The 15,798-nt window shown below is 44.8% G+C and overlaps 1 protein-coding gene and 1 non-coding gene across 2 annotated transcripts in view; one reads left to right on the forward strand and one right to left on the reverse strand.

The window, feature by feature from the left end:
• Positions 1-304: 304 nt before the first annotated feature.
• LOC132569214 (small nucleolar RNA SNORA18) lies at positions 305-435 on the forward strand. Its single transcript, XR_009555255.1, has one exon. It is a non-coding gene; the product is annotated as a small nucleolar RNA SNORA18 (small nucleolar RNA).
• A 6,725-nt stretch (positions 436-7,160) lies between these two features.
• Positions 7,161-15,798, reverse strand: part of CEP295 (centrosomal protein 295) — a 51,262-nt gene continuing 42,624 nt past the window's right edge. The window contains exons 25-29 of the mRNA XM_060234938.1: positions 13,510-13,621; positions 10,143-10,343; positions 9,173-9,272; positions 8,807-8,906; positions 7,161-7,468 (exon numbers count right to left, since the gene is read on the reverse strand). Of these exons, the coding sequence (XP_060090921.1) occupies positions 7,430-7,468; positions 8,807-8,906; positions 9,173-9,272; positions 10,143-10,343; positions 13,510-13,621 (552 nt within the window). The 3' untranslated portion in view covers positions 7,161-7,429. The remainder of the gene's footprint in view (positions 7,469-8,806; positions 8,907-9,172; positions 9,273-10,142; positions 10,344-13,509; positions 13,622-15,798) is intronic.

A 15,798-nucleotide genomic window follows, 5' to 3' on the forward strand; every position in this document is an offset into this window, starting at 1 on the left:
GTATGAAAATGTTCCTTCTAAAGTGAGTCATTCCCCTCCCCTTTCTGCAGACTGTAGTCCTCCTTAAGAACAGTTGCGTACAGTCAAAACTCTTGGGTGCCAGCATCTGACTGTAAACCAACCGTTCCTCTGTGAGAGATCTGGGCAACAGGATTTATGTATTTCTGGTTTACATGTATACATATTGCAAGTTTGCTAACACAAATGCTTAGAATTGGTGTCTTGTGTAGCCAAGTGAATAGGATCCTGTTGGGTTTGGGCTTTCTAATATCTTAGTCCCAGGGAACAGGAAAGAGGGGTAATGATTGAGGCCTATCCCGATAGGGCCTTGCCGTAGGCTTTTATCGTTGGAAATGCCTCGCAGAGCAAGCTTGTGGTTTCGCTTTACCCACAGAACTATGTGTTAGCTCTGTGGGATAAAACTACAAGACAAAACTTTAAATAGTATGGCCTTCTAGGAATGGGTATTAAAAATGTGTTTTTCTGTAGACCTGGATGCTGCTGCGATTCCCAGCTGTGTAGCTGAAAGCAGTAATCTCCAAAAGGTAAATCTTGGCTTAACCTTTAAGAAATCTGTTGGGTGTGATGCACCACTCTACACAAGAACGCAGAAGGCGTGTTCTTGGATCGTGTTGTAAGGATAATTTGCCAGCTCTGGTAGCATGTCATGAAGGTTCTTTTGAAGCAGCTTTTTAAAAAAACCTGTCCCATGCCACACGGGCTGCAGCCTAGAGAATAGTACCTCTAATCAGCTTTGTAGCTTGGCAAAATTTTCGCAGGACGTTTTCTCTTGTTTGATGATGGGAAGATGAATATGTATATAACTAATAGCTACCAATAGCCCCCACCTGCAAATACCTAAATCCATGGGTTGGGGACATACTGATGTGCAATGGATTTTTCTGCAAACTTGGGAGGCTCTCCAGGGTGATTAACACCCAAAGGGTGATTAACACATGGAACTCACTGTCACAGGAGGTGGTGGCGGCTACAAACATAGACAGCTTCAAGAGGGGATTGGATAAGCATATAGAGCAGAGGTCCATCAGTGGCTACTAGCTACAGCTTATTGTTGGAACTCTCTTTCTGGGGCAGTGACGCTCTGTATTCTTGGTTTAAGGCAGGAGTGGCCAAACTTGCTTAACATAAAAGCCATATAGAATAAACATCAGGTGTTTGAGAGCCACAAGACAAGGAAGGAAGGCAGCTGTAAATGCATTCTCCAAACTGGCTGACAGGGCAGTGGAGGCTTTGAGAGCCACACAGTATGTGTGAAAGCCACGTGGCTCCCGAGCCACAGTTTGGCCACCCCTGGTTTAAGGGAACTGGTGTTATAGGAACAGCAAGGTGGGCCCAGCAGCCTCTGCAGATTGCCTGTTGGACTGGATGGGCTTGATCCAGCATGGCTTCTCTTATGTTCTTACAACATAGGAAATTCACAAATACCTCCCCCCTCCACACATGCAGTGACTCCCTACTCCATGTCCAAAAGATGACAAAAAACCTCCAGGATCCCGGGCCAAACTGGCCTGGAGAAAGATTGCTGCCTGACCCCAGATTGGCAAGCAGCATTTTGCTGGACATGTAAGAAAGGGGCATGAGAACTAAGGACTTCTTGGCCTCCTTCTCATGATCTGCCTAAGATCACAGAATCAGTATTACTGTCAGATGGCAATCTAGCCTCTTCTTAAAAACATCCAAGGAAGGAGAGCCTCCCCTCCCATTCTCCTGATCCTCCAGATTCTTTCATATCAGTGCTGGTGACCGCTGACCACAGCAATCTGCAGAATATGTTGGGCCCACCTTGCTGTTCCTACAACACCAGTTCCCTTAAACCAGGGGTAGCCACATGTGGCTCTTTCACACATACCGTGTGGCTCTCAAAGCCCCCACTGCCCTGTCAGCCAGCTTGGAGACGGCATTTGTCTCTTTAAAACACTTTGCCAAGCCAGCTGGAGCTTGGAGAATGCATTTAACATTTCCTTCCTTCCTTGTCTTGTGGCTCTGAAACATCTGACATTCTATGTGGCTCTTACGTTAAGCAAGTTTGGCCACCACTGCCTTAAACCAAGGCTCATGTTGCATTGCACCTGGCCGCTTACCAAGGCTGCTATGAAATGCCGTTTGTGGTATGCTGTGGACGCGGCCGCAAAGCAACTCCTCCAGGTTTTTCACCTGCTGCTATGGCAGCATCGAACCTGTTGGAAACAACCCAGCCTAGCAACTGGTGATGGCAAAATCTTATCTATGGTCGCTGTCAAGGCTTGTGAGATTTTTTTTTTGCATGTTACACACCAGGGTCTTTGGCTCCTGGCGATGGCTTTTGTGTGGGCTTCAGAAACTGCCACTGGCACACCGTCGGGCCCTTTTCTTGCTGTGTGTATGTCTGAATGTTGACTTTCTAGCGCTGCTCCCTGTTCAGCGTGTGCCGATGCTGTTTTTCAGAATTGACGGACGTCATCACTGCTAGAATATCCGCTGTATTGTCTTAAGGAGGCACTGGTGGAACGAGCAGGAAATGCCAGCCACAGCTTAGGCCTCAAGGTAAGGATTTGCAGGCTTAAGACCACTTGGGGGAAGGTCACTTCAAAGAGGGCCGCATGGCGCTGACACAAACGGCTCTTGACGCGATGACCTTAAATAGAAATCCTCTGCAGGATATCAGGGGCACTCAGTGTGCTCTCTTGATCTATGCCAGAGGAGACACATTTCATTTTTTTTTTAATTTAATAAATTGTATTGAATCATAACCAGGTCTTAAATTCAGCAGGAGCACACAGGAGCACAGCTCCTGAACCTTTCTGAGGGTCCCCCCTCCTCCTCCCCACCTACCTACCTTCTCCATTGAATGGTAGGTGCAGCTGCATAACAGTCCCTGGATTAGGAGGGCATCCAGCCATCAGGAGCTTTGCCACACCCCCAGCAGCCCTCATTAACCCCTGGAGAAGCCTGCACCACCCTTTCTCCACTTCTTATGTGATTCTGGGCTGCAAATGGCTTTCTGGCCTTTTGACTATAGGGGATGGCTAAGGAGAGCCCCAGGTGAGTGAGGCCTGCTTGGGCTGGCTGGATCTCTAGCCAGCCCAAGCAGACCTGACTCGCCCGGGGCTCTCCTTTTTTGCATCAGGTTGCTTTTGGCTGGTGGGGGGGGTACATATGCTAATGAGCACCACCATCTATTTTTCTACATTAACCAACCAGCAGCAGAGATGCCAGAAATCAAAATAAAAACAGTTTATACAAAGTGCCATACATTTGCAGATCTTTCGTTTCCCTAGACAACAAGTCAACGATTTAGTATATAAAGAGCAGTTAACTGTTAGCTAGAAGTATCCCACATCACAAAGTTTATGATCTCATACAAACAAGGAAGAATAAATGTCCTAGCAATATGTATTTGGGTAAGAGATGACTCAAGAAGTGCTGGATCCGTCCGAAGAGTCTGAAATCTTGTCCATTGCATAAATCTCCCCTAGTTTTGCATACCAAAACTTGATATGCAGAGGTTCAGACTTTTTCCAGTTCATGGCTATCACCATTTTGGCTGCTACCAATAAAATAGAAATAAGAGACTTCCCTCACTTCCACATCAAAGTATCTAACCACAGGTCCAATTCTTGTTTTAATGGTACCTCTTGCAACTAGCGATGGTTTTGATGTGTGACAATAACAACCCAAAAATATTTAATGACCTTGCAGTGCCACCAACAATGAATAAAGCTCGCTTCCATTCCACGTCCTTTCCAGCTATGAGTATGGCGTGATGAGCTATCACATTTCAAACCTGGATTACTTCGATCGCTACTTTGTTGTAAGCACGGAAAGTAGTGGAAGAGCTTAAAAAAAACTTCCTGAGCCGCTCGTGAAGCCAGAGGGAGTATGAGCTATGGGGCAGTGTTTGTTTTTTGAATTGTTGCGAGATCTCACTCTCGTGTGGGAAGGGGGAGGATGGCTTTCAGAAGGTAAATCAAGAACACAATCCATGCCTTTCATAACCAACCAAATGACAACATGAACCTCGAAGGAGAGATCTGGGAAAGTCAAAATCTTTTTTTTTTTTAACAAAAGTTATGTGGATTGGGTTCTTGATTTCTAGACTTTACTGTTGGACTGGTTTTTAATATATTATTACTAAGGTAGAGGTCTTCAGTTATTCTAGGTACAGGACCCACTTTTATTCTCCCCCTCCTCCCCCACATACCCCTGGGAGTCATATGAGTCTGTGTATGCAAAAAGGAGGGACCACAGTTGTGACCTCATTGGTAGGAAAGGACGTCCTCTGAATTGCCTGCAATAGCGATTTGCCCTCCAGAATGACTCTTGACTTTGTCTTCTGTGGTGCCTCTCAAAGAGGTAGGTGGTACCTCTTGCTTGTATGGCCCAGAAGCGGCAAAAAACTGGGTCTGTACAGTGAGGGCTTCTCATACAGATGCCTGTATCAGGAAAGAAATCAAAACTGAACGGCTTAATTTGCTTTCACGTCTTCTGCGTTTAGGTTTCTGACTTTCTATGAAAAAGCTGGAAGAAGTTGGAATGGGCCCTGATTCCTCTCCTGTGCCCAATTGCATGCAGGACACCTGCAGAGTGAACGTATTTGGAGAACCTGACATTTCATGGATGGACAGATTTTTCTGATGTCTCAAGACAGGTTCTCTGTTAGCAGAAAGGCACACCAAGGAGGGACGCGAGATCTCCTGTCTTACATGAGATATTATGGAAAGGCTATTAAAACTAGAATTGGTCGTCTTGAAAGGCCAGGTTCAGTTTGGGAGTGGCATTTATGACACAACAGCCACCTTAGAAAACCAGCGGGCTGCAGTGGTGGTCCAGAATCTTCAAGTAGTGTCAGCTGCATCTGTTCCTGCATCACTCTGATCAAGCCAGTATTCCATACCTGTTACATCTGGTCCCCTTGAGTACTGCCTGGCCTGTCCTGCTCTCCGTAGCCATGAGTCTCTTTAATGTCCCAAGTAAGCGAGTGTTCTCCCACCTAGGAGACATTCTTAGCCCCCAGCGCTCATGCCTGGCCCTTGAGGAGTCAGTCTTCAAGGTCAACCTCCTCTCTAGACCTTGGGGAGTAAAGATCTAGGGAACCCCCCCCCCACACACACACTGAGTCATCTAGCAGTGCAGCCCATGCCCTTGGGTGGGCCAGCTCTCCACAACTCAATGGGGGGGGGGCTGCTGCTGTACCACATCATAAACTGGTTTGGTAACCAAGGAGGTTTGTGTGGTGGCACAAACCTGCACAACCTTTCATTTCCGTAGTCCTAAATTGTGATTTTTAAATTTGTTTTGTATGATTATGTTTTTATGTACTATTTTATGTATTTTATTTATATTGTAAACTGCCTTGAGCTCTGTAAGAAAGGCTGTTAATGTTTCAAATAAATGTTGCATGACTTACTTGCTCACGTAATGAAACTTTTATGTGTTCATAACTAATACGGTCCCGGAGGCGCACACTGGATTGTGGGGTGCCTCAGGGAGCAGTGCTCTCCCCGATGTTGTTCAACATCTATATGTGCCCCCTCGCCCAGATTGCCCGGCGGTTTGGGCTGGGTTGCCATCAATATGCAGATGACACCCAGCTCTATCTACTAATGGACGACTGGCCCGACCCCGCTCCAGGGAATCTCGACCGGGCCTTGCAGGCTGCTGCAACATGGCTCAGGCTGAGTGGGCTGAAGCTGAACCCAGCGAAGACAGAGGTCCTTTGCGTGGGTCGCGGCGCTCTGGGAAGGGAAATAGCTCTCCCGGCCTTCGATGGTGCGCTATTGAAAGCAGCGCACCAGGTAAAGAGCCTGGGTGTTTTACTGGAGCCTTCATTATCGATGAAGGCCCAGATAGCAGCCACCGCCAAGTCAGCATTCTTCCATCTGAAGCGGGCAAGGCAGTTGGCCCCTTTCCTTGAGCGCCGGGACCTCGCAACAGTGATCCACGCAACGGTCACCTCAAGACTAGACTACTGTAACGCCCTCTACTTGGGGCTACCTCTGTGCCGGACTCGGAGACTGCAGCTAGTGCAGAACGCGGTGGCCAGGCTGTTGTTGGGACTCCCAAAACGGGAACATATACGGCCGCGGCTACGTGAACTGCACTGGCTGCCGATTATATACCGGGTCCAGTACAAAGTGTTGGTCATTACCTTTAAAGCCTTATATGGCCGAGGACCTGCCTACCTGAGGGACCGTCTTTCCCCATATGAACCCCAGAGAGCACTGAGGTCAGCCGGGAAAAACCTAATGACCATCCCTGGGCCGAAGGAGATTAAATACCAGAATAGTAGAGCACGGGCATTTTTAATCGCAGCCCCTACCCTATGGAACCGACTCCCCGAGGAGGTGCGGGCCCTGCGGAACCTTGATCAGTTCCGCAGGGCCTGCAAGACCACCCTTTTTAAACTTGCACACTTCGACTGCTAAGAAGATCGGTAATTAAAGATCCGCCAATGCGGTTTGAAGACCTATACCGCTGAATAACTGTACTTATTGGACTGGTTTTAATGTTAAGTTTAATGTTTTATATTGTTAAATCTAAAGGTTTTTATAAGATGTTGTTAGCTGCCCTCAGCCTGCCGAGGTGGGGAGGGCGGGATATAAATAAAATTTATTATTATTAATACTCCCTCTGAGCTGTGGAGCCTTGTGAACAAAAATTCTACTTCATGAGCTACTGGCAGTAAAGTTGTGAGCGAGCGATTTGGCTACTGCATAAATGAGTTTGCTCTCAGACCATCCTTCCTGAGCTGAGACAAATGTGTGAGCTGGAGGCTAAAGAACTATGAAGTAGCTCACAGTTACTCTGAACTAGTTTGCCCAAAGTCACCCAGCAGGTGCATGTGGAGGGATTGGGGAAATTAAACCTGGGTCTCCCAGATTAGAGTCCCTACTCTTAACTACTACACCAAACTGGCTCTAACCCTCATTAGAATTTGGATAAGAGACCATCATGCAGAAGTAGGCAATTGCAACCCCCCCTCTGAACATCTCTTCCTTTGAAAACCCTACAGGCTCAGTAAGTCAGCTGCAACTTGATGGCACTTTCCATGGCTCTGTGTTAATCAGAAGTAAAACTAGAGTTTCAGGGAAGTAACTGGCATAATTTGGAAACAGTTAATTGAGATTCTAGTGTATTTAATCTAGTTGACTCAAGCCAAGCAAATTCCAAATGTTAATTTTATTAAAACAAGGTAAAAATCATGTGCTACATTAAACTATATACAGTCTGGTTAAAAAGCCATAATTGAAGCAAACCAATCAACAAATCAGTCTGTACTGATGATCTGCTTAAACTGCCCCATTATGCAAAGGCAATTTAAATTCTAAGTATCAAAAGCTGGCAATTAATATGTACATAATTAAATTACTGCAAAGTTGACCTCTTCCTTTAACCCTGTACTGAACTTCCATTTTCAAGATTGTCTACTTCAACGTGTTTTTTTGGCTCGAAGTATTTCCAGTGTTTTCTGCAGAGAAACAGAGGAAGGATTAGATCCATTCCATACGTAGATGCTGGTAGGAAGATTAAATTATGTTGCACCAAAAGCCAAAAAATGTGGCACATTTATGTGTACTGTGAATAGGCGCCGCAAAATAAAAAGGTTGAGTAGCAAACGTACTTCAAATGTACAGATTAGACAAAATTAGGATATTCCCTGGCGGAAGCTGGGTTTTCAGGTAGCCAGCTCGAGGCTGACTCAGCCTTCCATCCTTCTGAGGTCAGTAAAATGAGTACCCAGCTTGCTGGGGGGAAAGTGTTGATGACTGGGGAAGGCAATGGCAAACCACCCCGTGAAAAAGTGCCATGAAAACATTGTGAGAGCAACGTCACCCCAGAGTTGGAAACAACTGGTGCTTGCACAGGGGAACTTTCCTTTCCCCAAATTAGCAGGCAAATTTCTGAAAAGCAAGTATGACCACAGGAGCTTTGACTCTTGAAATGCCATACCCCCCAGATCTTTCTCTCTCAGGTGCTACTGGAATCGAATCTAGCTGTTCTGCAGACCAACATGGCTGCCCTCTGAAACAGGATTTATCCAATCACCTAGAAAGTGAAAGTGTTCTCCGTGCTGAAATGTGAGAGGCTGGCCTTGAAGAAGAAAATGTCAAAACAGGAGCCAGCACCCTGTATTCAACATCTCCCTTCAGCAACAACTCTTTGCTGATTGCTATGAAGATTTGCTACATTTCTCAGGAAATTGCTGCTAAGATGGATTTTTAAACTGCCAGTTTATTGTGTAATTGTGATAGGTAAATCTCTGATATGTAATTCCTCCGACTCCTCATTTAGTATTTAATGTTCAGTTCACGACACTGTAACACATCTTTATAATAATGATGATATTGGATTTATATCCCTCCACTCAATCTCCTTTATCTTCCTACCCTACAACAGACACCCTGTGAGGTGGGTGGGGCTGAGAGAGCTCTGACAAAAGCTACCCTTTCAAGGACAGCTGTAAGAGAGCTATGGCTGACCCAAGGCCATTCCAGCAGCTGCATGTGGAGGGGTGGGGAATTAAACCTGGTTTTCCCAGATAAGAGTACACACTTAACCACTACACCAAACTGGCTCTAATGATGTAAATAATTTGGACGTTACTCTGGAGCTGTGTGCTTCGCACTTTTGTTGGATTATAGTGTGGCTCAGCTACTCTTGTATCCACAAGCTTGCTCTCACACACTGCTCTTTAAAGCAAATGCCTCAGCCATGAACCTTTGCTTGACGTTCAGGGAGACAAATTACATTCAAGGCCTCAACTGGGGGGTGGGGGCTGCAAAGCTGTCTGTTGCCAGCGGCTTACCTTCTGAAATTCCTTTGCCTTCTCCCGGTTTTTGGCATAAATTTCTCGTCTCTCTCTCTCTTCCTTGCGGATTTTCACTTCGTTTAGATTATTATACAATCTGCCAAGGAGGTGAAGAAGTGTTTATGTTAACCAGAGAACTGGCCAAAAACAAAAAACCCCATCTCTTTGTGCTGGGTGACTGGCAGCAACAGAACAGCAGATGTGATTTGATATCTAAAGTAGCAAACCTGGATGAGACCGAAACTATTTTTACAAACTGCAGCCTATCCCTCTTGGGGAAAAAAATGTCAGTTCAGGGGGGGAAACAATTCATAAAAGCACTGTGTCAGTTCAATTTCTGTCCTGCACAGGGTCACACACTACCTTGAAGTACGCTGATGCATTTCCATTTCTGCCGTCTTCCTGTCCTCCACAGAGCACACTTTGACTTCCACCACTTTCTTCAAATGACTCGCAGCTGCTCCTTGAATTCAATCACAATACAACAAAACACAACCAGGCCATGAGACTAGTTTCAGTGGGTGCTAGGATGCAGCAGAATCTTCCCATATGCATTTCGCCCTATCCAACTGTAAATGCAAGGAAAGGGTTTGGATCCTGTGGTTGGAGGGGGTGATGATGAAAAGGGTATTTCTGTGGGTGAGGGGCATTCTTCCCTTTCCCCACCGCAACCCCCCATTCTGACCCATGTGATCAATCAGTAGCCTCTGAATGCATTGCTGTGGAAGCAGGCAAAAAAAAAGCCCCTACACTATGAACCCTGCACTGCTGGCAGATCTAAGAGGGTTCAAGCCACACCCAGAAGATTCTACCTGGGCTACTGTTTACCCACGAGGCCTTCTGTGAAGCAGCAGCTGGTTTCTGTTCCACCAAATACTTGCATTACATGGCAACCAACTACATTCTATCAACCACACTTTTAACTCACACATCCAACTGATACTTTGTGACACGCAAATTCTTCCAAATGATTTCTCACTTAGTATTTAACATAGCTTGGGGTGGTGTTCCACGTTCTCTCCCTCCCTCCCTTTGTGGAACCTGGTGAGTTAGGTTACCCTGAGAGAGGGACTGGCTCCAGATCACCCCATGAGCTTCAGGGGCTGAGCAGAAATCTAAATCCAGACCCTGCTCTAACCGCTATACACAACATCAGTGCTCTGTTCATATTTGGATTTTAGCCTTAATAAGCCCCTGGGGCTCAGGGTGAACCATCCTTTTATAAAGCAGCTCTAAGCATTTCAGGGGCAGAAAAGTTACATCCATTTCTTTTGTCCTCCATTGGAAAGTCCCAGCTTACTCAGTGAATAGACTGTTTGCTAATGAAAATTACCAGAGGGAGGCAAGTTCTCTTTTGGTTTGTGACATTTTGTTGGTTTCTGTGGGGGGGCCTTCAGCGGAGGCTTTGCAGAACACTGCTCTCTGCTTTTAATTTTCTCTAGCCTTTTAGATGATCCCTCAATGAATTTTTTCTTCCGTTTCAGAAACAATTCTTGTAAGCTGCCGGGGGCAGATGGAAACTCTAAAAGCATTGCTGGAAGGGGAGAGAAAGAGCGATTTATAGGTTTTTTTTTTTAAACTTGATACAACTTTTAGTAAAGACACAAAAACAGCTTTACTGTGATCACCAATCCTCAATAAAACCAACACACAGTAATTAGAACAAACTAATTAAACTGTAATCTAACTTGAAGGTTCCCTTGGCAACAGTAACTCGCGCACAGTACGTAACCTTTTGCACACATAAAATAATAGAGCGAAAATGACAAGTGTTTTTATCAGCCAGAGGGCTTCTGAACTGGCAATACAGCAAATGGGTTGAAACTCAAGGGATGGATTTGCATGCAAATACTGAAACCGGGCAAGGCTGATGGGAGAGAAGCAAAGAAAAGGAGCCCCTGTTCTGCTACTTCATCCTGCAGACACGGAAAGAGAAGCAGAGTTACAGGCCAGGGGCTGAAATTAGTTTGGCAGGTTCTGAACAAATACAAAAAGTTCCACAAAATGTGTAATTTGTAAATAAACATACGGAGCAGAGGTCCATCAGTGGCTATTAGCTGCAGCGTATTGTTGGAATTCTCTGTCTGGGGCAGCGATGCTCTGTATTCTGGGCGCTTTGGGGGGGGGGGGGCACAGTGGGAGGGCATCTAATGTCCTGATAGCACCTGGGTTTTTTGGCCACTGTGACACAGAGTGTTGGACTGGATGGGCCATTAGCCTGATCCAACATGGCTTCTCTTATGTGACAGTGTGGGACTGGATGGGCCATTAGCCTGATCCAACATGGCTTCTCTTACGTTCTTAAATGCGATTTGTAAAGAAAACCATGAGATGGTGAGCAGCAACGGCTCTTAAGATGACTGTACTGGAGTGATTCTTAATGGGGACCACATAATCTTGGGAGGAGGAATCCAGAACTTTTGGAATTTTAGACAGCCCCTTATCCCTAGCTTAGTCCAAGCTTGTCAGCAAGGTGGCCACAATTAGTATTTGAATGGGAGACCACCAAGAAAGATGGGGGTGCTGTGCAGACGAAGGCAATGGCAAGCCACTTCTGCTCATCTTCTGGCTGGAATGCCTTGCAGATGTGGTCACAATAACTGGTTTTGACTCAATGACATGTTTTATCCCCACTTGCAATGGCTTCTGACTGCCAGCAGAGGAGAGCTTTACGCCGTTCATCTCACTTGGAAGATAAACAATTCCAGATTTCTCCCCCATGCCTTTGAAAAGCTACACGCAGCAAGAAGAGAACCAAAGGGGAAACCCCCCTCTCCACACCTGGGGGTAAAAAGGACAACAAAGTACTTCCACATGATACTATTTCCACTTGGTGACCTTCCAGAAAGATAGCAAAAGAGGGCTCACTCTTAAGAGCAAGACAGACAAGGGAGGACAGGTTTGCCAGAAAGTGTCATTCAAGCTCAAATTAAAATTGGCACTTTTTTGCATACTATCGGCATGAATCCTAAATAACCATATACAAGAAGAGTTGACTTGTCTGCAACGTATGTTTTCACGTCCTAGGTTTTTTCTTTTACTCAAGGCGTGACAGACATTTGATAACATTACGTTCTTGGAAGGCACTGTATGGATGAAAGGTTAGCAACCAGCGCTATAATGCAATTTCGTTTTGAAGAGTGCTATTATGTCCAGTGTAATACAATTCAACTGACAGGAGAAAACCAAATGCTTTCACAAATCCACTAAGAACATAAGAGAAGCCATGTTGGATCAGGCCAATGGCCCATCCAATCCAATACTCTGTGTCACATAGGGGCCAAAAATTTATTTATTTTTTTATACACACACATATATATACACACAATGTGGCTAATAGCCACTGATGGACCTCTGCTCCATATTTTTATCTAAACCCCTCTTGAAGGTGGCTATGCTTGTGGCCGCCACCACCTCCTGTGGCAGTGAATTCCACATGTTAATCACCCTTTGGGTGAAGAAGTACCTCCTTTTATCCGTTCTAACCCGACTGATCTATTTGGAATTACAGTACTGTACACGAATACCCTCCTCTAAGCTGTGGAGTCTTGTGAGCAAAAAATTTAACTTTGCGAGCTACTGACATTAAAGTTGTGAGTTACTACATAACTTAGTTCGCTCTGGGGCCATTTGTCCTGAGCTAAAACAAAACTGTAAGTCAGAAGCCAAAAAAGCTGTGAGCTAGCTCACATTAACTCAGCTTAGAGGGAACACTGCTGCCGACCTCTTGACTTAGGATTTTGTCCTGCAGTACCTTTCTGTAAGGCTGACCAAGCGGGGCATCCAACTGCCTGGCTTGTCATGAAGATGGAGGCTAATCTTCCTCCGTTTCAGAACACAGCGGGCATGCCATTTAGATTCTGCTATCAATTAGTGAATTGTACCCAACACTGGGTGTTTCAAACTAATAAGGCCAAAAGGAGGTTTGTTCAAAATGGGGATTCACATGAAAGCCCACAGTGATCTCAATTTGTACGTTATTTACTGACTTCATTATGATGCATGGAATGACTATTTTTGATAGCCAATATGATTACATTTTCAGTCGTGACAGATTCAGTGGGCAGCATTACAAAGTTTAAAGTTCAGTGCTGTCTTTAAGACCAGTAAATGTAATTCTGGGTACAGATTTCCGTGTGCGCACACACACTTCTTCAGATATCTGAAGAACTGTGCATGCACATGAAGGCTCGTATCCAGAATTAAATCTGTTGGTCTTCAAGGTGCCCATGGGCTCAGTTTTTGTTCTACTTTCAGTTGTTATAAGCATTTTTCCTTCTGTGTGGCTTTCTGGCATGTGTCTGACAAAAAGAAAATTTTATTGACAGACACGCATATACAAGTGCAAGAGATCCAGAGACGGATAAAAATGGCTTTTTAGAAGCCACCAAATAACGTCAAATACAAATGTGGCTTTCTGTACAAGACATTGCATGTAATCACAAAGATCCGGAGAGATCAAAGCAAGATCTCCGTTATTTTGTCTCAGCCGAATGGATTTGGAAGTTGCTATGAGAAGCTTCAGTATTGGTGAGATGGATTCTACAACTTCATTCCACTGACTGGCAGCTGTGTTCCTCTATCAAGGAAAGAACCTTCCAGGCTGGATGGAAGCACCGCCTTGAGTGGGACAGAGCCGTTGGATCCAACCCATTCTGCCTTATCTCTTGGGGTTTACTCTGAATTTACTGCATACTTACTTTCTGGCTTTTGGTTTTGATAGCAATCCTCTTTGGGACTTCGACCAGGACACTCACGTTGAGTGGAAATAGAGTCGTTCACTTCTGCATTTAAAGGTAAAAACTCTCCACTCTGTTAAAAGAATAATTGGCTCAAATAAACAGTGTGATGTCTGGATAATCTGCAGTTGACACAGCCTAGGAGAAAGAATTTAGGGGCCACTAAAAAACTATTCTGCCGCTAATAACAGATGGAAAATAAGTGATGTCGTTAAAGAGAAAAGCCCTTCAGTGGAATGCACTGGAACCCAGGATTAAAAAAGTGTGGCTAGAAGCTCATTCGTTCGATTTTAATATGGTCAACGACCAGCACAAATCAGAAAGAATTTACAAAAGCTAAAAAAACAAAGCTAAGATACATACAAAATATTCAAATACTGCAGTATGAACAGCAGCAAACAAGGTATATAAAATAGCAATTAAAATTTGGCTTCGGAACATAATAAAGCATTGCGAATTTCACATGCAATTGCAAAAAACCTTGCACAAGGACCTGTAATCTGTGGGTTCACTCCCATAAGAAGCTTCCTAGTGATCTCCAAATTAGAAAGACTGAAATGGCCCTGACATCTACTTGTTAAGGGACTAATTAACCCTGCCTGTATCTCCTGGTAAAAGCGGCATGAGAGAAGAACATGTTCAACAGTTTCGATGGCCCCTGCTCCACAAGGACAGACCCTCTCATTCATAGGGATCTTTCTATATCTCCCCTCTAAAACTGCTGAGGGGAGTGCATGCCATCTGGCTAGAGAAAATGCTCTACGAAGAATGGGGGGTTCCAGGGATGAGAGATATGCTGCTGGTGCTACAATGTATCTAGAATTATCTGGTGCCAAAAAATTTGGCACTTCCCTGAGATCACATTGCTGTTCGGTATCAAGCACCCTTCGTCTGGTGATGGTTTTTGCCTGGTCTAAGCCTACATTGAGGAGAGAGTGTGGGGGAAGACCTAGGCCAGAGGTGGCCAACGGTAGCTCTCCAGATGGTTTTTTTTGCCTACAACTCCCATCAGCCTCAGCCAGCATGGCCAATGGCTAGGGCTGATGGGAGTTGTAGGCAAAAAACATCTGGAGAGCTACCGTTGGCCACCCCTGACCTAGGCTCATCAATTTATTGTAGACTGCTATTAACCAAGAAGATCGAAAGCCATCCTGAAGGACTAATGATGGCAATCCTTGAGGGCAATAATTTAGCATAAGCCAATAATTTATAGATGCTAGGGTTGCCCTGGCTTCTATTTTAATCAAGCCAAATTCCAAGCGTAAGCTTGCACTGGAAACACATCTGGGGAGTCATAAAAGCATCATAAACTTTGACTGCACTAAATCCAGGGGAGCAAAGCAAGAGGATGATGGGCCTAATATTGTTCCATATAAAAGCTGAGCTAGGGTTTTAGCCTGGTATAGCTTAAGTGCAGCGGGAACAAATTGCCTCCACTAGTTTGGAAAAATGTTAATATGACCTGGGCTGATTTTGGGCTGACTGCAGCCACATGCTCGCGGTGGGCATTCCTTGAACCTGATGACTGTAATACCACTCAGAGATATTTAAACCTCTCTACCTGCTCAATTCTGTGCCCCTTGCTAAACCAGACCCTCTTTTTAGTTCTCTTCCCAAAAGACATTATTTTTGGTTTTTTGGTAATTAATTAACAGCTGATTCTCATCACAGAAGAGACTAAATGCCTGAAGTGCTCTTCTGAGCCCCACAGGTGTTCTAGAGAGGAGTACTGTGTCATCAGCATATAAGAGCGCAGGGACCTTTCTATTAGTTAAAGTGGGGGGGGGGGTGACAGGAAGTGTTTAGGCTACTAATCATATAATTGATATAAAAGATAAATAATAAAGGTGCCAGGACAAATCCTTGCTTCACCCCTTTTGCTATTGGAATCGAGTTAGTAAGGCGCCCATTCCTATTGCATCCGACTCTAATAGATGTGTTAACGTATAACGCTCGCTTTAAATGAAGAAGCCTTTGGTCGATAGCAGTAGTTTCTAACTTCTCCCAAAGTTTTTTCTTAAATATGGAGTTGAAGGCTGTCTTTAGATCAATGAACACGGCGTGCAAAAAAACAGTAGAGCTGGCTGCATATTTATCTATCAGATGTTGCATTATCAAGCTTTGCCCCAAAATAGATCGACCCTCTCTGAATCCAGCCTGCTCATCAGCCAGTAAATTATTGTGCTCTAGCCAAGATTTAAATTCATCTAAGAGATGGCGTGCATACAGTTTTCCTGCTATACTAAGCAG

Source organism: Heteronotia binoei, chromosome 3 (assembly GCF_032191835.1).
Source record: "Heteronotia binoei isolate CCM8104 ecotype False Entrance Well chromosome 3, APGP_CSIRO_Hbin_v1, whole genome shotgun sequence".
NCBI classification, from domain to species: domain Eukaryota; kingdom Metazoa; phylum Chordata; class Lepidosauria; order Squamata; family Gekkonidae; genus Heteronotia; species Heteronotia binoei.